The 23,367-nt window shown below is 45.6% G+C and overlaps 1 protein-coding gene across 1 annotated transcript in view; it reads right to left on the bottom strand.

Annotated features, from left to right (window-relative positions):
* Nucleotides 1–22,057, bottom strand: part of Hadh (hydroxyacyl-CoA dehydrogenase) — a 38,974-nt gene extending 16,917 nt beyond the window's left edge. The window contains exons 1-3 of the mRNA XM_051185501.1: nucleotides 21,897–22,057; nucleotides 4,031–4,159; nucleotides 203–360 (exon numbers count right to left, since the gene is read on the bottom strand). Of these exons, the coding sequence (XP_051041458.1) occupies nucleotides 203–360; nucleotides 4,031–4,159; nucleotides 21,897–22,025 (416 nt within the window). The 5' untranslated portion in view covers nucleotides 22,026–22,057. The remainder of the gene's footprint in view (nucleotides 1–202; nucleotides 361–4,030; nucleotides 4,160–21,896) is intronic.
* Nucleotides 22,058–23,367: the final 1,310 nt, after the last annotated feature.

The raw sequence follows: 23,367 nt of genomic DNA, 5'->3' as shown, positions 1-23,367 counted from the left end.
AGCATGACACTGGACAGATAACTCCATTTAACCACTGGCAACTATACCCCTCATGTGGACCAGGACGGGATAAGGGAACCCAGCAGTTTTTCTGCAAGAGGTGTTGGGTAGCAGAGAGGTGGGTCTGCTATCAGAATGGGGGAGAAGCTCAAAAGCCAGAGAAGGAGCTTTCAGAACCCGCACAGCGAGGTCAGTCACATACTCTGCAGCAAACTTGTCTAGCCGCTGGAAAAGTTCATTCTTCAACTTGAGATTCTCCACGATGGCCTCGACCACCAGGTCTGTGCTGTGCACCACGGAGGCTGCGTCGGTGCTGGTAGAAAGGCAGCTCATGGTCTTCGCCACAAATTCATCACCGGCCTACGCAGACAAGAAGCAGAGAGCAGTCATTGGGGCCTGCAGGCAAGGGGCCAGCTCCTGCTGCTGAGGTGGAAGGACGGAGGAAGGTGAGAGACCAATATACCCAGACCCAACAGAAGTCTGGCGGAACTCTGAGATAGCAGACTCCCAAGCTCCCTGCGGAGGGAGGGACGGAGCATCTGAGTGCTTTAGACACCAGGGCTAGAGTCAGCCCGTGGACAAACCCAACTATACACAGAAAGTAAAGCCATCCACTGGGGACAGGGGGAAGGAGTAGTTGGTGCATAATGAATATAGTATCTGTTCAAAATCAGGAGACATGAGAACGTTACACCACAATATAACCGAGGCCACTGAATTAAAAATGCTTAAAGTGGAAGACAATGATCGATCAAATAGAATCAAAATGTACTGTGTATGGCAATGTCATAACATAATTTAGAACTCACCATGTAGACATCACCATACATGCTAACAAAACATTAAATAATTACAATGATGAATGTTATGTTGTGTATATAATGCGTACCACAACAGTAACATGTAGGACAATTGTTGGGACACAGAGGTCCTTGTGGTCAAGCACTAAGAGATCCAAGAGTGTTTATCATGCAGCAAGGGGTGTCCCCTCAATGGAGGAGATTAAAAAAAAAAAAATCAAATACCTGCATTCTATTCAGAAGGCTGAGGGTGGATTTTGTTAATGGCCTGGTGACCTTTTTGCTATCTGTGGAAACATCCTATCCACCTTTTACTACAGAGGCAGACCTCACCCTAGTTCTCCAGAATGCTTATTCCAGACTCTTTTCTCCCGAGACTATTAACCACCTTCAGGAGAGATGTCACATGTACTTTAAGGCCTGAGGGTCAGAGACCACACTAGATTCCAGGCCTTTTAGCTGCAGAACCCACCGTCACGGTCACACGGACTTTGTAAGGGAATCTCTACGGAGTCACATCTTAAGCTTTATCATGTACCTGGAACTGGACTGACTGCTGCGTGAAACCCTCTCCCCAAACTGCACTGTGTTTGGAATATGCTGACAATGATGGACTGGCGTTAGAGTCCCCAAAGTCTGGGCCAGGTTGACAACGGGCCAGTCCGCTTTGGGTTTTCATTCTTATCTCTTCAGTGGTTCAGTCCTACCTGGCACCTGCAGGGACCCCACTATAGATGCCTCAAGTTAAAAAACAAAACAAAACAAAAAATCCCGAGCAAAAATCATCCAGTCAACAGATAGGCTAATAAACAACAGTTTTCAAAAGACATACAAATTGCCAACACATGTTTTTAAAACCGTTTTAAGAGTCCATCACTAAGAAAGCAAATGGCAGCAAATGTTGGCAAAGATGTGGGAAGGAGGGCACAATTACACTTTGTGGAAGACAGTGCGGAGGTTCCTCACACACGCTGACTACAGAGCTACAATGAACGATGCTGAGTGAACACATCACAGAGACCCTTGCAGATCCATTATTGCTGCATTTGTCAGGAGCTATAAAATTCAACCAGCCTAGATGCCCATCAACAGACGAAGGGATAGGGAAAATGTGGTCCATATATACACAATGGGATTGTATTTGGCCATAAAGAAAAGTGAAATCACAACACTTGAAGGCAAATGGATGCAACTGGAGATCATTATATGTTAAGTGAAATAAACCAGACTTAGACAAACAAATCTCATGTTTTCTCTCTCATATGTGAACTCAAGATGTGTGTGTGTCTGTGTGGTGTGTGTGTGTGTGTGTGTGTGTGTGTGTGTGTGTGTGTGTGATAAAAGTAGAAAGGGCACTGTGAAATAAGTAGAGATCTTAAGGGAGGGGGAAGGAGGAAAAGAGTAATGGGATGCACGTGGTACCAAAGCAAGGCAGCACTCTTTAGGAGGAGGTAGGAAACCAGAAAGTGAGAGTGTATGGAAGAAATGATGTATGAGCATGCCATAATGAATTCCATGACTTTGTTTGTAACTATGACGGTTATCTTGAGAACTTCATAAGACCTAGTTTACTTAGGAGACAAGCCTACGGGCCTGTGAGGGACTACCTAGACTAGGTTAACTGAGCAGCGAAGCCTCACCCTCCTGGGTGGAACCCTTCCATGGGCTAAGGTCCCCGACTAAATAAAATAAGAAAGCAAGCTAAGTTTGAGCTTCTGTGGCCCTCTGCTTCTTGACTGTGGATCAGTGTGGCCATCTAGCCTCCTGTTCCTGCTGCTATGTCTTCTGCACCATCATGGAGTGGTTCCCTTGAACTACTGTGAGGGCTAACTTATGTTTCAAATTGAAACTGCAGTGCTTACGAGATCTGTAAAACAAAAATGTCTCTAACCTGTAAGCCCCCTTCCTGGCGTGCTGCTGGCTACCTTCATGTAAGATAACTACACCTGTGTTTTTGCTTTAAACAAGGTTGGTTGCCCCAAACTGCACAAGATGTGCTTGATCACACACGGGCGAGAGGTAGGTAGTCAGGACGGCTGTCAGGACGTACGCTTGCCCCTGATTGGATGAAGGCAGGAAGTACATAGCCTTGTGGGTTTTGTCTTTATAAGCTCCTGACTACTGTAATTTGACACCAGCAGTGTCCTGAGTAGTATCCATGGTTCTGGCCAGTATTTAATCAAGCTTGCTTCAAATTTGGCTCAAAACCTGTGGTAGTCTTAATTTTGCCCAGCAGGATTAACATTATAAAACAGAATAAACACTTTTACATTACAGTTACCCAGTTATTTTATTACAGCATCAAGAAAAATAACTAATGTGTTTAGCTTTAAAAATAGCTAAAACTAAATTTAAATTAAGAAAAAAAACTGGGGGGGGGGACAACTATGCTACCAGGACTCTATATATGAAGAGGCATTCCAGTCAAGCTTGAAGAAAATCTTAAGCAACTTTTAACAAGGTAATAACAGAAATGAAAATTCAGTTGGCTGACTTGTGAAGTATATCTAACTAATGTGAATGCCCGGTGGAAGTGCTGGATGGAAACATAGCAGGTTTCAACATGAAAACCAGCATGCAAGAGCCTCTATCTCTCATGGTCTTCGGTTTCCTCTGCTCAGGCAAACGAGGACAATTGGCGCTCTGACTCCCTAGTATCTAAGCAGGGAAACGATAGTGCCCAAGCCATCAAAAGCATCTGTCTAAATGCTGTCTTTATAACATTCAGGTTTTACCTTACAAATCCCCACTTCCTGTTTCGTTCTCCCTCTCTCCTTGACTTTGGCCCTGTGTCTTACACTGAGCTCCACAGTTGCACAAACCCTCTCCTAACGCTGGGGCAGCGGTTCTCGATCTTCCTATTCTTGTGACCCTTTCATGCTTCCTCGCGTTGTAGTGACCTCCGACTACATTGTTTTTGTTGCTACTTCTTCACCGTGGTTTTGCTACTCTTACGAATCATAGTGCAAGGATGTGCTGTTTTCCCATGGTCTCCGGTGACCCCTGCGAAAGAGTCACGTGATTCCCCGCAGGGGGTCATGACCCACAGGTTGAGAACCTCTGCATTAGCGCCTCCTCCAACAGCAAAGTGGCTGATTCCTTGGGCTTTCTCCTCAGTCCCAAATTCCATTTAGTGGGTCTAAGCTGGTGTGAGTTTTACACAAGCAGTTAGACACACACACACACAAAGATGGAGTGTCAGAGCCTTAAGGACACAGATAGGGACTTACTTTAGGATTTTCTGTGAACTTCTTCTTTGCCATTCTCCTCAGGCTATCCTCAATTCCCTTCTTGGATTTTGACAGGATGTCCTCTGTTTGGTCCACCAATACTACCGTATGGCCAGTTGCTGCAGCCACCTGATCAGGAAAAAAAGTTTTAAGGAAACAGAAAAGCATCAGCTTCATAATTCACATGCCTACTACCACTGTTCTCGAAAGCAGCTCATGAACAAGTATAAGCCAACGTGAGACATGTACTTCTAGCCTGGCAGTCATACAGCACACAACAAATTCCCACCTGATGCAGAAGCAGAATGTGAGGGCCTTCCCTGCCCTGTAGACCTGACTGCCCATTGTTCCAAAAAGGTGCCTGCGTTTTCTCTTTAGAGCTGGGGGCCAGGTGCCTTTCCACCCCTCTGCCCCCCATTTCCCGCTTCTGCAGCCCTTAAATCAAAAGTAGGTGAAGCTTAAAGTTCTAATCACCAAGCCAAAACCCACTCTGTTCACAAGAGCTATTTAATAACAAAACTTAAAGGACAACAAAGTCTATGACTGTCAGCTTAGGGAGGGCAATTCCAGATTCCCTGCCTTCTCCATTCCCCCCCTGGGTAGGTGAAGCCCCTGAGACACAGGCATATTGAGCAAAGCTGTGCCCCAATCACAAACAACAGTTAGTGTCAAGTCAACCCCTCTTTTACCAAGTTCCAGTGAGGCCCACAGGCTAGGAAGGTTATCTGAAGCATCGGCCATTGACTCACCTACACACAAGTGTAAGTCAGACACGTCCGCACAGGAGCAGCGGGACATACCTGACCTACTGCAGACATGATGTGACAGGCAGCACCTGTGAGAGACCCTTTGGGACCCCCAGCACTCCCTGAAGACACTGCCTTAGGACCCATGGACATTGGTGGTGTAGACAGAAGGGTGGGCTAGCTGGAGATCTGCCAGAAGGCAAAATGGCAAGTCTTAAACCACTGTCCCTATGTGAGATTCCTGAAGCCAAGCAACTAAAATTCAAACCAAAGAGGGAAAGAAACAGACAGACGAGCAGCATATGAAGGTAAACAGGTTCAAATCCCGAAGCAAGATCTCTAATGCAAAATCAAGTTTGAAAGGCAGGCTTTAAATTACAGCACCACCCTGAGCATCTCCCACGCAGCAGTACAGGTCAGAGCCTGCATGGCCTGCAGGCTGCTTCCCAGTGCCTGGGAAATGCAGAAGGAAAAAGGTGCTGAGACCCAAGGATTGACAGGGCAACAGGGGTAAGGAGGGCGAGTCCTCTTGATCTTTTATCTCTTTAGAAGCACACGGTGACCTCAGCTGTCAGGGTAAGGCCAAACTATTTCCCAAAGCAGAACACCCATGGACCCAGCCCAGCTTTTCTCCAAGAAGCCAGGGCCAAGAGCCAACAATTCGAATCATGCACAAATCAGAGTCTCCGATTCACTAAGTTCAAGGTGAATAGCCAGAGCAAACTTAGAAACCTTCTAGAAAGGAGCAGGCCGTCCCGGCTGCTGTCAAAGCTGACCCTGGGCTCACATCTGGATCTTGGGTACGGAGAGAGTTCCCATCGTTCTCTGACAACACGGCTTATGCTGCTGCAGGCTCTCCCGAGACAGGGCAGTTTTGGAACGAGCCATGAAGTGGGTGATATCATTGCCCGGTACAAATCCTGGATACCTAGTGTCTAGCCCCCATAGATAACCTTTATACATTTTGTCACATTTTGCTCCTGCGGGAACTGCACATGTCCAAAGGCAGCTCTTGCCTGACATGTGGCATATCCCAGCAGCCTTCCTCTTTGCCACTAATACTTTATGCCCTTTGCGGTAGGTAGTAAATTGCCACCAGGGATGGCTATATGTGGGTCCTGTGGGCCCTCCTAGAGAATCATCAAATCCTTTGGGGGAAGGACCAGTAGAGAAGCTTGAACAGAAATTAATAAATCTCAAGTTCCTGGGTGGCCAGGAAGGTAAGTGATGGCTCATGGCCTGCACAGCAGGAACAAGTAAGGAGCTCCTATGAAATACAATCCCAATGGCATTGGAAACAGGTGGTTTCCACATAGTTTCTCTTGACTTCTGGCCTAGAACATTCCTTGAGGTAATCAAACAGGGTTCCTGGGGTTCCTGAACTCTTACCCACCAGGGTCCCAATCCATACTTCCCCTCTTCATCTCCGTCTGGAAACTACTTAGGTCTTTTCAGCTCTTAGAGTTGGGAAGATTTAAATACTTATGGCATGAGATAGCCCATGGGGACAGCAACAAGGTACAATGGTGGCGGCAGTCCTCCTACATGCAGTTTATAATCTAACTCGTGAAAGTGGAAGCCACCCACGATGAAGCCGACAGTCTACCAGTGTACCCACAATGGACCAGTACCCCAGGAAGCAAGCACCCACAATAGCCCAGCACCCCTGGGGGACAAGCACTAACCCTTAAGGAAGTGGGTCTCCCTTGAGGTGAGGCCACAAGTGATATTTCTAGAAAAGCATCTTACTGGTTACCATAACCACCTCTAGCTGATGCCACTGAGCACTTTTTGTTGGGCTTCAGACGAGGAGCCATGCTAGCCTCACATCTTTAAGCAGGGCAAAGGAAAGCTACGGGTAGTCATATTCGCAGACAACCAGCCAAACATAGCTAACTACTCAATCACAGGAAACTAAGTCTCCAGGCAGTGTTCCAGGAAAGCAAAGTACATGTTACGAGATCACATCCGAGCGACTCTGTGTAAATCGCTGGCTTATTTCCCACTTATCCAGAAGACACTGGAGGTGCTAATTGATACCAAGACCAATACCATGCAGTCCAACAGATGTGCCCTAGAGACATGGGCCAGTGACTACATGAGGAAAACATCATGTCTTAATGATCTTTGCAAACCTCAAAGTCAGGCCCACAAACAACACACGGCCTGGTCCATATCACATGCTTCAGACAACATTCATGGGATTACACCAGACTGGTGTTCCTTGCTTCTGGCACTCCACTCTACCTGGATTTCATCTTCCTCTCACTTCATCTTCCTCTCTGGTGAGTGCTCCTAAATGGATTACCACAGAGATGGGGGCTGCAGCAGGCAGTCTAAATGGACTACCAGAGAGATGGATGCTGGAACAGAGTCTAAACGGATTACCAGAGAGATGGATGCCGGAGCAGACAGTTGGGCTCTTGCTCCAGTGAAATCCAGAAAAGCTGCATGATTCTCATTGCAGACAAGCCTGATCCACTCAGGCAACTTTAAGGATGTAGACAGCCAAGGCCTCCTGAGCTTTTTCCTGAATTACTGGTGTACTTGTAATAAATTTTGTATAAGCCAAAGGAAGTAACGTTCTACACCTACTCTCAACCAACCAAAAAAACATAAACCCTTTAAAAAGGGTTTAAAAAGAACGGGATGGGGCGTGGACTGAGACGCTACTGAGTGCCAGGGTTAAGGCTACATTTTCCCAAGACTAGCTGCTTCACAAAAGATGCTATCAATACAAAAGAGGCTGGGCCACTTGACAGCAACCACTCAGTTAAGCCATGAAGCCAGGATTAAGTTCTCAGCCTATTTGGTTCCAGGACTTGTCTTCCTGTAATCCAGTCAAAGGCACACATGACATTTTGACTATGTGGTGATACAATTGTTATAAAACAGAGCTCCTTTAGATCTTTTCATAAGTGCACTCATTGAGTTCCTGTCCCTTCTCTTCCACCTCTGGCCACCTCAGCATCAAGCATGCCTGTGGCAATTCTTGCTTGCCTGTCTTCTGACTATTCTCCACCACCCTGGAGCTAATGTCCTTACTTTGCTTCTTCACAAGCCATAACACTGGGGGGAAGGGGGGGTATCCAGACTCTCCTAGAGAATTAATTCTTTGATAGGCTCCACAACAAAATAACACCAGCGTCCACAGAGACTGGTGACCCGAAGGATGGCTTCCTGTAAGAGTGCCTTCCCAGGGCACTGAGAACACTTACTGTTCTTGCACAGGACCCAAGTTCAGTTCCCAGCACCTACAGGGAAGCTCACATCTGTCTGTAGCTCCAGTTCCAGGGGATCCAACACTCTTCTGGTCTCCTCAGACTATCACAAACATGTGGTACACATGTACTAACGCAGACTCACACATGGACACAAAATAATTAAATAAAAAAAATTTTTTTGGAAAGTGTCAAATATCAGACCTAGGGGATATCATTTTACCTTACTTAACCAATTCTCAAAGTTAAAATGCCAGTTTTAATGAAGCGTCACTTTATAGTTCTGTACTTTATTCGCCTGAAAATGTGATGACGGTGTCATTAAAAGCTGAATTTAATGAGCATATACCTGCTTTTGATATTTGAAACAAGAAAACTCGTCGAAGTACTTGTCCAAGGGGACAACACAGGCTATAGAGGTGTCTATGGTGTAACACTGTGCTGAGCGCGAGGCTCGGGCCTATGGACCAAAAGTCCTTACAAACTGGCTGTCACATGCCTGTGGCTGTCCACTCTCCCGCTACTTTTCTTTCCTCGACCTTTGACAAAAATGCCACCGAAGGAGGAGCTGTGACTTCATCTGGCACAAATGCTATTTCGCATGGAGATGGGGAAAGGGCACTGATGTCTCGGACCTCACGAGTGCTGAAAACAAACACCCATATCATACAGATCATGCTACATTTAACTCCCGAAATATTGATTAAAATCTTATAAAACCTCTGGGTTCCTCCACCCTGCCCACCCGCCCCCCCCACCAAAAGCCTGAAGATCAAAGTTCAAGGAACACTGTGTTGAAGCAGCTGCTGCTGTGTCCTGGTCAGGAAGCAGAGAGCAACAAATGGGAGTGATTGGCCAGCTTTCTCCTTTCTAGGCAGTTCACAAACCAAGGCTAGGGAAGGGCGCCAGCCACCTGAGAGTGGGTCTCCGCCCATAACCAACCTACCATGACAACTCCCCACAGGCATGCTCAGAGGCTCCCAGGTGATTCTGGACCTCATCAAGTTGACAACTGACATGAAGCATCACACACCGTGCTCTTATCTATGGTTGCTGGTGATAACCAGCTGTATTAAGTTACTTTTCCTTTACTGTGATACAACACCATCACCGGGGTAACTTACGGAGGAAAGAGTTCATCAGGGCTTACAGCTCCAGGGGGCAGAGTCATGATAGTGTGGAGAAGAGCGGCAGATGCAGGAGGGAGCTGAGACCTGAACTACAGATGTGAAACAGAGAAAGTGAACAGGAGTTCACTTTAGACCAGTCGTTCTCAACCAGTGGGTTGTGACCCCCTTGGGGGTCGAGTGGCCCTTTCATGGGGGTCTCATTATCAGATTTCCTGCATCAGATATTTACATTATAATCCATAACAGTAACAAAATTACAGTTCCAAAGTAGCAAAGATCCCCATCCCCCAAAACCCTAACAACTCTTTTCCATCCAGTTATCTCTTCTGGCATCCTCTTTTTTCGAGAGCTGTCCATATCCACTGCCGAGGACTCAGGCACGGTATGGTTGCTTTAGTTACTCTCTGGAAAGCGCGCAGTCCTTGAGGTGAGAAGTCTCTCATGAAGTGTTCCGCTCCACGGTGGCTTACAGCTAAGGAGAGAGTATGAAGTGCTGAAGGGTTGTGTTTTCTCGGCAACCAGGGGAGTGGGGATGCAGAATTCTCCAGTTCAGATAAAATGCCCTCCATCGGTGACCAAAGGTCACAGACCAAATACTTGGCTTCTAGGGTGAGTGACTCTGGACCCTGCCCAGTGCCTCTGCACTCCCATCATGGACTGTGGCTCCCACTGAGCATATCAAGCGGGGTCCATTCCTCACTGACTCCTGCCTGCTGTTGACTCAATACACACCTTGTGCCCAGTTCCAAGCCTTGGGATGACACAGTGAACAAACAAATCTGTTCTCAAAAGCCTCGAGCATCTCATCTGATCCCAGCAGCCGTTGTGGGGGAATCGTGCTGATCTCACTCCAGCAATAAGTAAACTGAAAGTTGACATGTGACTGGGATTTGAAACCGGATCTACTCACTCATGTCCTTAACCCAGCTAGGCATGAGAGTCTGGAGCAACGGTCTGAAATGATGCCGAGCTGGGAAATGGCCAAACTTTGGTGCCTGTGAGCCAACTGGAAGCTGAAAAATACTTCTTAACCCTTTAACCCTCTCACCCCCGCCCACGCAGAACCGGGCAACAGATGTGTTGGGATGAGTACATGAATGAATGCAAGTTAAATCCTTACAACATGGTGGTGTATCACAAACAAATGCTGCCTGTATAATGCAGACTCCCCCTTCCTCCTCCTGTCTGGACCTGAGGCACTGGACCAGGAGCAGCCCACCGAGGTAAACCACACCTGACCGTGGAGTGGCACAGCTTCCAACTCACTGGCCACTGTCACAGATTCCTTTGGGGACTTGCAGCCATTTGACAAAAACACACAGATAAACCTCTTAACCTACAAATACCCAAAGAGCCAAGAGAGAATGTCATAATGCATAAAACATATGATATGATTGCCTGTCTTATCATTTTTATTACCAACAAACCTATTTGCTACAATACAGGCAGATCTGTTCCCTCTGCATGGAAACATTCCTTCCTGGCAAGACAGAAAATCACAAAAACTTACAGGATGCCGAGGCTCAAAACCCTTGTAGGACTCACAAGGCCTTTCTCTCTGAAGATATCCCAGCAATGATGGGAGATGTCATTCTGTAAATGTTTCTCTTCTTGGTTAATGAATAAAGCACTGTTGGCAAATAGGAAGGCAAGATAGGGACTAGGAGACAAGGATGATTTGGGGAGAGGTAGTAGAGAGGAGTCAAGATGTAGGACATGAGAAAGAGGTCTGGACCCTCTCTCCAGTAAGATAAGACCATGTGGAAACACTTAGATTGATAGAAATGAGTTAATATTTAAGACAGAGCTAGACAATAAGAAACACTAGTAATTGGCCAACAGCTTTATAACAAATAGAGTCTCTGTGTGTTATTTTGGGGCCAACATGACTCTGAGACCAGGCTGGTGGGAAACTGTTCGTAACACAGTGGGGGAGGAGACACACAGGGCATTCCAGCTTCCCTCATCCACACTAGGATGGGGCTTGGGTGGTCAGCTGTTTAAAGCTACCCATACCCCAACCAGAAGCCCAATGCTTGCTCCTGTGAGAAAACCCAGTAAACTCACTGGCTGGCCAAGCCGAACTTGAGTGTGATCATTTCTCTGGTCTGCCACAGCATTCTATCTGGGATAAATAGACAGACTCGTTAGGAATGCCATCATCTAGGCACGAGACTCCCATTGCAATTGTGAACTTACAGTGTCTGCCTGAACCGGGCTGGACAAGTCAACAGCAAGTCACACACTGGCGAGGGGCTCACGAGGCCCTTCCCATAGGTGAGATGAACCGTTGGCTACTGACGGACTGTGGAAGATAAGGGGTCATTATCGCAGTGTATTCACCGGTGGCTTACACAACGGCTGTCAAGTCAGTATACATGGAAGCGTCTACTGGTAAAACCCCACGTGAGCCCAACAAAAAATGTGGCCACTGGTGCCAGTTCAGAGTCGCTCATATCTGACGATGACGACCTACCTCCAGCTCAGTACAACACTAAAATGCACACATGGGTGGAGATTTGAGATACTAATGAGTCAGGCAATGCACAAAACCATATATGTAGAACTACATATAATGGAGCATGCATGAGAAAGACTGCATATTGTAACTCAAGTAGTCTGTGCTTGTGCTATGCAAATGACCCCAGAAGCTCAGACCAAGTGGCATAAAGGTCCCTACAAGGACCATTGGAGATGCTAAACTTTTGTTTGCCCTGGAAAGACTGCTTCCTTGGAAGTACATTCATATAAACATGTTTTCTTACTTTCTTTGTCCTAGGACACAAGAACCTTCCAGAAGTGCCATTAACCCCAACATCTACCAATATCAGTGAAATTTCTTGCGTGTCTTGCGTGTCTTTCGGTTCTGTGAACTCACGCTTTAAACAAAGGTTTAAACAAAGGCTCAAATTCAGTCTTCTCCTGGCTCTATATCCCTTCCTCCTGAAATGTCAATTATTCCTAAAATTCCGATCACACCTGAAACCAACATGCTCTACCCTTCCCGTCACCATCTCAGCTCTCTTTGACATTATTGGTGCCGTTTGTTCAGCAGAGCTCAATTTTCTCACAGTACGTTTCCCTTAATCCCATCTTTAATTGTGTGTATGCATATAGCATATGCGCATTTTCAAGTACATGTGTGCACGTGCGTGTACTGGTGTGTGTGTGTGTGTGTGTGTGTGTATACATGTAACGGCCCTCGGCTGACTTGGGTGTATTCCTTGATTGCTCCCCTCCTTTTATACTGAATCTGGGTGTCTTACTGAACCCGGAGCTCACTGTTTGGGCTGACCTGGCTAACTAACCAGCTTGCTGGCAGGGCTGCTAGAATTACAGGTGAGCCGTCACACACCTGGATTTTATGAGTTCTAGGGACCAAACTTTGGTCATGACACTTGCCCAGCAAGCACTTTACCCACTCAGCCACCTCTCCAGGCCAGTCATCTCTAGCTTTCATCCAACAGTTTCGTTCGTTACTAAAAAATGGGTTCAAGTGCTAGCCTCTCCACGAAGTCTCCCACCAATATCGTTTATTTTTAAATCTGACTGCAAGGTCTTTACTGCTAGTCTCCCGCCCCTTTACACCAAAGTAAGCCATTTCAGATGGGTTTTTAATGTCGCCTTTAATATTAGAAATCTCTAAACTGACTCAATCTTTTACTTGAGGCAACTGTTCAAGCTCAAATACCTCGAATGCTTCAGGAGCCTGAGCCCACATCCTTTCCCGGTCACATAGCATTTCCCTTCTCCCTGTTCCTCAAATCCACACGTGTGTTTCCTCTGCCAGACATGTTCTTTCCCATCTGCTGTTGGGGAACTCCAGCTCACCCTTCACAACCCAAATAGAGGCTGTCTTTCCTTTAATGAAGCTTCTCCCGATGCCTAGAGGAGGAAGGCATTTCATTGAGCCTCTTCTGACGCATAGAAGCAGCAGCTCATCTGTGGGAACCATTGTGGGAGAGAAATCACGGCCAAGCACTGAGCCAATGAGCCAACAGCTCTCGTGGCCACTCTGTTAAATCACGGTGCCTCCAACCCCACAACAGGAACACGAAATGACAAGGAATTGATTGTAGGCTCTTTGTTTTTGCTTGTTTGTTTTTCACTAAACTTTCAAATTTTGGTCAATAAATAGCCAAAGTCAGGAGAAATTCCAGCTGTGAAAGACGAGTGATAAATTAAAATCTGAGGAGTTGCCCAACAATACTGTTAAAAGATGAACTTGAGATAACGTTGTGGCGATTGTTGGAGGGTTATGGCACCATCTCCTTCAGGTTCTGAAGTTGCTGACACTACAAACACAGCCCTAAGGTAGTTCGGGCACACCCCTCCCCACAAGACAACTGGAATTTCCAGTAGTTGTAAATGTCACATATGTAGAGCTATAATACCATCTGTCTTCACACACACACACTTTAATGTCCCTTTTTCTTTGTCACAACAAGGTACGTTCTACATGTCTTATTATAATTTAAGTATCTAAAAGATTTTTCTTGGAGCATCTTCTTTGAGAAGTGCACCCCACCAGCTCAGTGCCTCTTCTTCCATGCCTCTGCCCCTTAGCCGTTACATTTTAAATCTATACTTAAATGTCTTCATAAACGAAAACTCTGCTCCAAAAAAAAATGCAAGTTTCCTTGGGCTAAGGATGTAGCCAGCAGTAGAGCCCATGTTCCACATGTTGGAAGGTCTTAAGAGTTAACCTCAGAACCCTGCCCTGCTCTCCATCAAAAAGAAAAGCAAAAGCGCTATTTTTATTACTTTTATTTATGTGTATGTGCATCTGCCTGCTTGTCTGTATGTGTACCCCATGCATTCAGTTGCATGCAGAGGCCAGAAGATGGTGTGGGGTCTAGGGTTACAGCCACCCAGCATGGAGACACATGCTAATTATAACAGCATCGCAGGAACAACACATCTGCTTTTCAAAATCCTTGATTTGTAACTTATTTTAGAAGTGACTGTTTAGGGAACCGTACCTGCTTTACCTCAAACCTCACGAAATCTTCCCGTGTTTTAGAATTGTGAGAAATCACATCATTAGCTTGAGAAGAATAGTAAGAGACAAGAAATAGGCAGAGGGTGGTCTTCCCGCCACTGGTGGCTGGAATGCTGGTGAAAGGTGAGCTCTGTGTGCTGCATAGAGAAACCCGAGTTCTTTATGCCCTTTGATCGCCATGCCTGTGATTTCCCAGTGTTTAGTTCACTCTAGTCTAGCCAGTCAATGTGTCGTGTTCCCTTTATCAAAGGGACCCTGCTGTCTGTGCCTATCTATCCAGGACATAGACCCAGCAATTCCTTCCATCACACGGAGGACTGAGGACAGCTGAGTTTCTTCACCTCCATATGGTTAGAGATCAGCAAAGCTTTTACCGTTTGGGGTATTACTTACAGATCACCTGGCACTGTGGCCCGCCAGCAGTGCCTTTCAAATGTTATTAGCCATGAACCCCTTTTCCATAGAAAAGCATATACTTGCGAGTAAACAGAACAAAGGTCATAGAAGAGGAGAGTCTCCTAGGAGACATGTGGATCTGCTAAAGTCCATCCAAGAGCACAGGTAAAAATCCCTAACCGTCACATCCATTAGAATAGCCATTGCTAAGTGCCCTGCAGATTCAAATTTTTAAACTTGTGTATCTAATTTAGAGCATCCACAGAGGATAGGAAGCTAGAAGGGTCCATGAGAGAAGACAGAGGAAGAGGCCTCAAGGAAGGGAGGGGACAGAACACGTATGAAAGTAGAGGGGAAAATCCTGAGGGTTGGTAGTTGAAGTGGGGATGGGGTCAGGGAGAATGGAGAAAGGAGAGGAGGAGGGTTGACCAAAAAAAAAAACTAAATTTGTATGAAAATCCTTATGGAAACCCACTACTTTATAAACTAGTTTTTTTAAAAAAAAAATTTTTTTGAAGATTAATTTTGAACAGAGATACCCTGCATGAGTGGACAATACTTTTCCCCCAACACATGAGTTATTGAATGAAATCCAGTAATAGTCAGAGAGGCCGCAGAGGCTCCCCAAATAACACAGGCTACTGTCACTGCTCTTGGATGTCCACCATAACTAAGATGCTATTGCTGAAGACACAGCACACTTTGTTTGTGGGATATGGAGAGATGGAGTTGAAAGTGACCTGAAATCTTCCTTCCTGCTGGCTAATTTTCAAAGGACCAGAAGGTGCCGTGCAGGCTACTAGGGGAGAGATGTCATCAGTGGGCTTCCCCAGTAGTAGACCTGCATGCTACAGTATAGACCCACTGGACAAGGTGTGTTGCCTAGCCAATTGTGGAAAGACTATTTTGGGGATAACCACGTCATGATTTAATTTGAGACCTGTTCTACATGAGGGAAGTCATGCCTGGTGCTGTAAGTTTGGTCAAAGGCCTATGGCAGGCCACAGGCCCGAGCTGAGGGCTGCTATTGCTCTGCTCAGTGGACATGTTGTCATCGGCCTTCTAAATGTGATGTTGATGCACCTAGATTAGTGCTGCTCTCTCAACTATAGGCAGAGAAGCTTCACCTCTCAGTTAATACAGACTGACAACTGGTGCCAAGTAACTGTTAAATAACCCTAAATAGGACATTTATATTGACGTCCCCACGCATATGCACAACGCTTGGGGAACGTGGTAGGGGTGGAGGAAGAAGGTGAGAGCTGGAAGAAAGGGAGAAACGGCGTTTTCTGGACATGGCTCGAGGTCACTGCATTCATGAGCTCATATCAGCTATGGTTTCCCTGCACAAGGTCAAGCCAGGAAATATTCCGGCATGGTTGAGTGATGAATCATGAAGCTCCATACCCCTGGCAGAGGAGCTATTGGCAATTGATGGCTACTGGGGAAGATAGAGGCACTTTTCTTCAGTTGTCTCACAGCCACACAAGCGGCACTGAATGTGTCTATTTAGTAGGCTACTCAAAGAGAAGAGGCTGTGAGATCGGCACACAGGTCTGGGGTAGAGAGGATCAAACATATTGTGTACATGTATGAAATTATCAAATAATAAGTGAACGCTGAAAATAATAGCTATACTGTAGGCAAGGAAATGAAGAAGAATTCTTACTGATACCACTAGAAATCCCTCAAGAACGTAAAAACAGTATTACTGCATAATCAGTGGTTTCATTTGGAGTATATGCTTACGGGATTAAAACAGATAAAGCCACCAGATCTTCCTTGGCAGGTGGCTTAAGGCTTCTCCTGGTAGTTCAAGAATAATTATGTATATGAGGCGTGGTACTTAGAAAAAAGTTTCAGGCAGCAGGCAAGACGGCTCAGTAGGGAGTGGGGCTTCTTGCCAAATCTGATCTTCTTAGTTCAAATCCACAGGACCCAAAGGGTGAAAAGAGAGAACTGACTCCTACCAGGTTTGTTCTGACCTCAGTATGCACCCCTGGCAAGTGCACATGTGTGTATGTATGCACATGTATAAACACACACACATAACAAAAAATAAACAAATGTAAGGAAGCTGCTTGAAAAAGAAGGAGGAGGAAAGAATGAGAAGAATTATTTTAGTATCTTGGATGCAAGCATAGCAACAACATTCAGGCTTCCTGAGTTACATGATGGCACCACCTGGGACTCCTAACTGTCCGGAAATGATGGAGCTGGGAGTGTGGAGTGAACCACCGGAGAAGGGAGGCCATTTTGGTTTATTTATTCAGTGTTGTAACAAACAAGACTTTTCTTGGTTCTTTAACTTAAGTGACTGTTGTTTAAGCCATTGCAAACTCTTGTCTAAGAGTACAGTGACCTGTACACTCACTGGAAGACACTGGAAAATTCACATGCACACACACATACCTAGTTGAAGGCTATGTCCTCAGCTCCATGACTTTTCCTGGGCCCAGTGAAAGGCAGGCTCAGCCCAAGAGGAAATATTTTTAGACAAGGGTGCTTCAGAGTTGTAAAAATAGGCCTATGAATAGCACATGTGTCAAAGCCCCCAGTACTCTGGCCAAAGGACCAGCCAAATATGCCAAGCAGAAGCATGCTGGATTCATGTATTTTTGCAAACGCATCATAAAATTTGAACCAGGTTCTCTGAAGCAAAACATACATGGTAAATCTAAGAGAGGAACATCAACTGTCACAAAACCTGGGCTCTGCACATCTCTAGCAAATGTCTTTTGGGACTGACCCTCTACCCTACCAGGAGGGCTGTACTTCATCAACACCACAGTCTATCCACAAACTCCAATGTAATGAAATGATCATGCTTCCCAATCCTAGCACAAATATTCAAAGGCAGGCATTGTCCTCTAACTTCCAGAAGTTCACTGTGGCAGTGCGCAGCGCGCGCGCGCGCGTGTGTGTGTGTGTGTGTGTGTGTGTGTGTGTGTGTGTGCACATCAAATAATAAAATAATGTAAAAGATAAACTCCTGCAGGGACCTCAGAGCCTGCTCTTTCGCACTTAGAGCAACCCTCACCAGCAGTATTAACTCCATCTGGTTCCTGTGGAGCTGGCAGTGAGGGAGGTATGTGTGCCTAAGGCAGATCAGCTGGGAAGACTGAAAGTGATAGAAGAAAATAAAAACCCAAGCAAGGGACAAGTAACTGGGAAAGTAGGATGTTAACATCACAAAGAAAAATCAAAATCTGATGGCTCAACTTTTACACCCTCTAGGAATGGCAGCACTTCCAAATATATCCCAGTTCAGAAGACAAATATGCCGTAGAACTGTGCTTCAATGTATACCAAAGAACAACCCAATAAGGAACTAAGGAACCCAGAAAAGCAGGGAGAAACGCATGACAAACAAATGGTGTACCCTTGTGTGCAAAAAAAACTGCTGGTGTGTTGGGCATGATGGTGCATTTCTTCAATCCCAGCACTTAGTGGCATAGGGAAGGGGATTTCTGTCAGTTCAAGGCCAGTCTGGTCTATATGGGCAGTTCTAGGACAGTTAGAATTACATAGAACAAAAAAGGAAGAGAGGAAGAGAGAGAGGGAGGGAGCAAGAAAAGGAAGGGAAAGTAAGGAAGGACAGAACAGCTGGGAATAAAAATATGGCTGCATAAAGAACATTTAGAAGGAAGAGTTCACAGTCCAGGAACTATGCCAGTCTCCTGTGATATTAAAACATCTAAGTTTCTATATTTATTTTTTTAAGAAAACTTAAACCCACTATAACAATAGAAGTTAATAAGGCTAACAAGTACACAGAGCTCTGATTACTATTCCATTAAACACCAGAGAATTCGAAGGTGAGGATAAGAGGAGGTGGGAACAAATTCAGTGGCTAGGGAGAAGCTTTCCAGTCTATTTGAGTGTCTGCCCACTTACTGAATATTGCACAAGAACAAAAGAATCCAGCAAATGTTCACCTGTACCTTAGAATGCTCCCCCTGCAACCAGTTAAATAGTTTAAAGAACTCTAAATAAATGTACAGTGTTGGATTGCATGTGAGTGCCAGTGTGCTCTAGTGTGCATGTGTGATCAGAGGGTAACTTTGGGAGTTGGCTTTCTCCTACCCTGAGGCCAGGTCTTTCTTGCTGCTTCTGCCATGTTCCACACTCCAGGCTAGCTGGACCTCCCACTTCTAGACAACTCTTCTTTCTTTACCTCCCGTTTCACAAGGAGGAGTGCTGGGATCACAATCACACAGCTTCATCACTGAGCTATTAGCCAGCTCATCGTTGGCTTTTTGAAAGGGACACACATGCACACACACACACACACATACACACGCACACACGTACACACACACACAAGTTTGAGGACTTTCTTTGGTAAAAAATGAACTTATTACTAATCTACACAAGCTCAAACTATCCGGTCCCCCAAAGTGTAAGATACTAAAGACATTGAGCCAGGAAATCTCTCAAACACTATTCCCAGGCAGGCCAGTCATTTAATGAAGGGTGTGAGCTTTCTGGAATCTTTATATGAGAACAGCCTAAGCAAAGCTTCGAAAGGACTCTATCAATTGAGAAACACAGAGCTTTCAACTTCCTCTTTCCTTCTTTACAAAGCAAAAAAGCAATCTGTTTACGCTCAAAGTTCATTTAATGCTACAAGCCTCTTTGCCAGCCTAAGCATCTGACTGAAGATAAATTGACAGTCAGAAGCAAGTCAGAAGTATATAACAGGCAAACACATAAAACACGTCAATGTACTTAAATATTAACCTGTGGTCTAAGAGGGTTTTTTCCACTTAATTGAAAATAAACAAAAAATGGCAGACAATGTAGACACTCTTAGAAGGTACATATGCACTAATGGCCTAACCTCTGGCCAACTGTAACCCAGCCTGGACCTCGTTTGTCTAAAACTACTTAAGTGATAAATGCACTGGGTGCATAAAAAATCTACTTACACCTTTTTTTCCCATATCCTTCAGCACAAACTAGAACACATCAATTAGTTAAATCTATAAACAGAACTGCCGCTGGACTTAAACCACTTCATATAGAATTTGAGAAAAGTGGGAGCTAAATGTGATGGATGATGATAACCTAGACACTAATTTGTGTTTGTACTTTCATGGCCTCACTCAGGCAGAATAATGAAATAAAAGGCACTGTCTTGTTCAGCAGTCCCTGAGCAAACTGCAGTATCAGCCGGTGTCTGTGTCAGGGATAGGCAAGATGGAACAGGAAGCAAGGATCAATGATTGTCACCTAAACCCAATGCATCCACCTCAAGGATGAGGAACAAACGTGGACATGAGGCTAAAGGGGCAATGGAACGGGATGACATGACTACACCGTTGTTGGCAGTAATTACAAAGGCAGCTCTGACTCCACTTGGGGCTAGGGGGCTACACGTGTGCTAATTCACTTACTCCTTTCCCAAACTCCTACAAAGCCAGTACTTGGCCTACTCTGGAGAAACTGAAGTGTGGAGATAAAGCAAGTTCCTTGTGTTAGCACCAACATGCAAACACTGAACTCCTTATGCTCAACACATTAATTACCGTGTAGCAAAAAACTATCTATTATGGATTTGTTTTCCCCCAAAAGAAGGGGGTGGCACGACTTGGACCTGCTTGCTACAAGGCCAAGTATAAGAAATGGACCAGCTAAACCACTGGAAACATAATGGAGACATTGCACAGGAAAGCAGTGTCCTGAAACATAGTGGACACATTTCACAGGAAAGCCGTTTCCCCTACCGGATCAGAGCTGAACCACAGTGATCTGGAGGAACTGCTATTCCTTATGAATGGCCACTATGTAGACTGTGGGTCTTTGTTACTTTTGCATTCAAAAACTTCTTCCAGGGAGTAAACAGTTTCTCCTTTTCCCTCTTAATTTTCCCTATCACTCCCAGGTCCAGCTACACAAATCTATGATCCCTATGCTTGTCAATCACTTTCCTTCCTCTCCTTAGGTCAAAGTTCTAGCATCTTACCCACTTAACTTTAAGTGTTCCCTCAGGTGGTACAACACACTTTTTTTTTTTTTTTTTTTTTTTTTTTTGCCAGTGATGGACTCAGCATCCACAGAACACAACAACCTGCATCTGTACAATAGCTGTGCAAAGCTTTCTAGTTAGTTCATAATCCACAACCATTTCTGCATCCTTCCCTACGTTGCTATTGGAGGCATAAAACCCTATTGCCTTGGCGCCTTGTCACTTAAACATTTCTTAAGGGATACATTGTTTTCTTGGACAGTCAATCTCTTCCTCACAGCCCTGAAAAGTTTTGGTGGCACACAGGGATAGAGGTACAGACTACCTAGCTGTACTTTCCAGTTTAGCCTTGTATGCTTGTAGGCTTTTTTTTTTTTTAACAAACAAAATTCACTTTATTTTTTCTTGTATAAAAACCCTTATGTGGTAGCCACAGCTGGAGCCTGGGTCTTCTGAACAAAGACTGTTGTATATTTGTTTGTTTGTTTTTTCAAAACAAGCAAACCAACAGATTTTAGAAGAAAATTCAATCAAGTTAACTGGCTAACATGTTTAAAGCAAGCATGCAAGTATGCATTCGGTTGGGAAGAGATACTGACCTCAGAATACCTTCCCTAATTAAAATTAGGTAAGCATACTGCCACAAAACACAAATTGCAAAAGCCTAAAAAGATAAGACTATAACAGTGAGGGCATCATAGTTCTCCAATGTGCGTAGAAAGATAGCTATTAACAGAAAAGGGTACTACAGAAATTATAGTGTGCAAACTGCAGTCGATCCTGAACTGCTCCTCAGCCGGTACCAGTCAAAGTCCCATCGAAGCCGATTAGAGATTAGAGACTTCTCAGGGCCCTCTGCCTTACTTCTGTGTCCCACTCATGGGGTTCAGAGCTGGGCACGCACACAGATTTCTCCACGCAGGGCACTAGGTCAAAGGTCAAAGTTGTCTGGCCCAGCCCTGGTCAGAGTCTCAGCAACTCCACAAACTCCCACTAGGTGACTTTCCAAACTGTTATAAAAATGAAGGCCAACGAAGGATATGCAGGGAGAGGCAGAAAGAAAACTGCCCAAGCAATAACCAGATAATTTATTTTTTAAAAAAATTCAAACTGATAAAAGTAAAATTAAAAGAAATCGCAGCCCAGGTCTTGGCAAGCAGACGCCTGTCTGCGCCCAGGAGTGAGCAAACACTCAGCAATCTGCACACAGAACTTTGCATAGCCTACTCCAGCGTGCACCAGCGCTGTCTACCGAGCCCTCCCTGGCCCGGCAGCTGATTTAGAAGCATGCTCATAAGGATCGAACCAAAAGCACTGGATCTGGGACAGTGGAGCATGCTGCACCTTCTCAGCCAGTTTCGAACAACTTCCATGACACCCGGGGCGCGCGACCCGCTCACCTGCGCGATGCCCGCGCCCATCAGCCCGCCGCCGATGACGGTCACATGCTTGATCAGGATCTTCTTGGCGGCCGCGGCCGCGGAGGAGGACGACATGTTGCGCACGAATTGCCTGGTCACGAACGCCATGGCGTTGAGGAGCGACAGAGAACGAGCAGAGGGGACCGCGCTAGAGGCCCCAGAGCTTCGTGGGCGGGGCGGTGACGTAGGAGGCGGGGCCTAGCGCGCCCCACCCACCAGTTTGACAGACTGCAAGTCCTCCGCGAGGGCGGTGCCAGGACCCAGGCGGGGAGAGTCTGAAAGCACAGGCAGTCCCAACCTCCTGGGCTGGAGGAGTTGTGATCCTGAGCATTGTTTATGGTGAGAAAGGTAATCCCGATAGAGAACGCAGGAGAGGAACGCCTGGAAATCGGCCAGCCTTCTGCCAATCACAGCCTTGTGATACAGAGTTGCTATTCACTTTTAAATGTTCATCCGGCCCCAGACACTCATCATCCAGAGAAAAGCCACCCCCCCCACACACACACACACACACACTCCCCCGAAGAAGTGAGAGTTAATCCTGTGTGAATTGAAGTTCCCAGGAAAAGTATCATCTGTGTCTTACATTCTGCAGAAAAGAAGTGATTTCCTGTCTGTGGAAAGATGGAATGTTGGGGACAGAGTCAAAGTTCTCTCCAGCTGTTTCTAACTACCCACTTCTGTGTCTAACCTAACATCTTTTTAAGTCAGATACAACTTTTGGAATGTGTTGCTCAGCACACCCCATCCAGTCCAACACTAAGACAGTGGGGTTTTGTTTGTTTTTAAGCATAGAAACCCAAAGAAAAGAGTCTCGTGCTCTGTCACAACCTGTCTGCTCAGGGTCTGCGCCAATGTTCGTGGTGAACCTATGGATCTATTACCTTATTCGTTCTGTAGCTATAAGTTTATGTAACCTTTCTCACCGTGAAGTTTGTTCTTCAGAACCGCTTCCGTGCATGTTTCCTACCGCCTGGCTCGTTTGCACAGATGCAATTCTGTCCTTCTCGCTTCCCATCCGAGCAAGGGCTGTTTTGCATTGACCTTTTGAATCTTATTTTTATATTTCAGTCTTCAAAATAAGCAAAGCCCGATGAATGCTACATTCCAGCTAAGTCAAAAAATTATGAAACTGGAAACGGAAGTGCAAGGTTACCTACCCTCAGAAACCTTGAAAAATGAGTAAACTTATGAAGAAAGCAACGCGAAGTAGAAGCATGAGAAAGGATGCAAGAGGAAAGGAGGAGGGCTCTGTGGCTAGAAGTACTGGGAGAAAGCTAGAGGAGGTGGGTGTCAACACTTAGTTTACATTCGAGAAGCATATCCAATGAAATTATAATCCAGGTGCTATGGTGACATAGTTTTCCCTTCCTCCTTTCCTCCCTCCCTCCCTCCCTCCCTCCCCTCCCTCGGCACTCTTCCTCCCCTCCCTCCTTCCTTTCTTTCTGTC

The sequence above is a fragment of the Phodopus roborovskii genome, unplaced genomic scaffold, assembly GCF_943737965.1.
Source record: "Phodopus roborovskii unplaced genomic scaffold, PHOROB, whole genome shotgun sequence".
NCBI lineage: Eukaryota > Metazoa > Chordata > Mammalia > Rodentia > Cricetidae > Phodopus > Phodopus roborovskii.
This window is presented reverse-complemented; position numbering and strand designations above follow the sequence as displayed.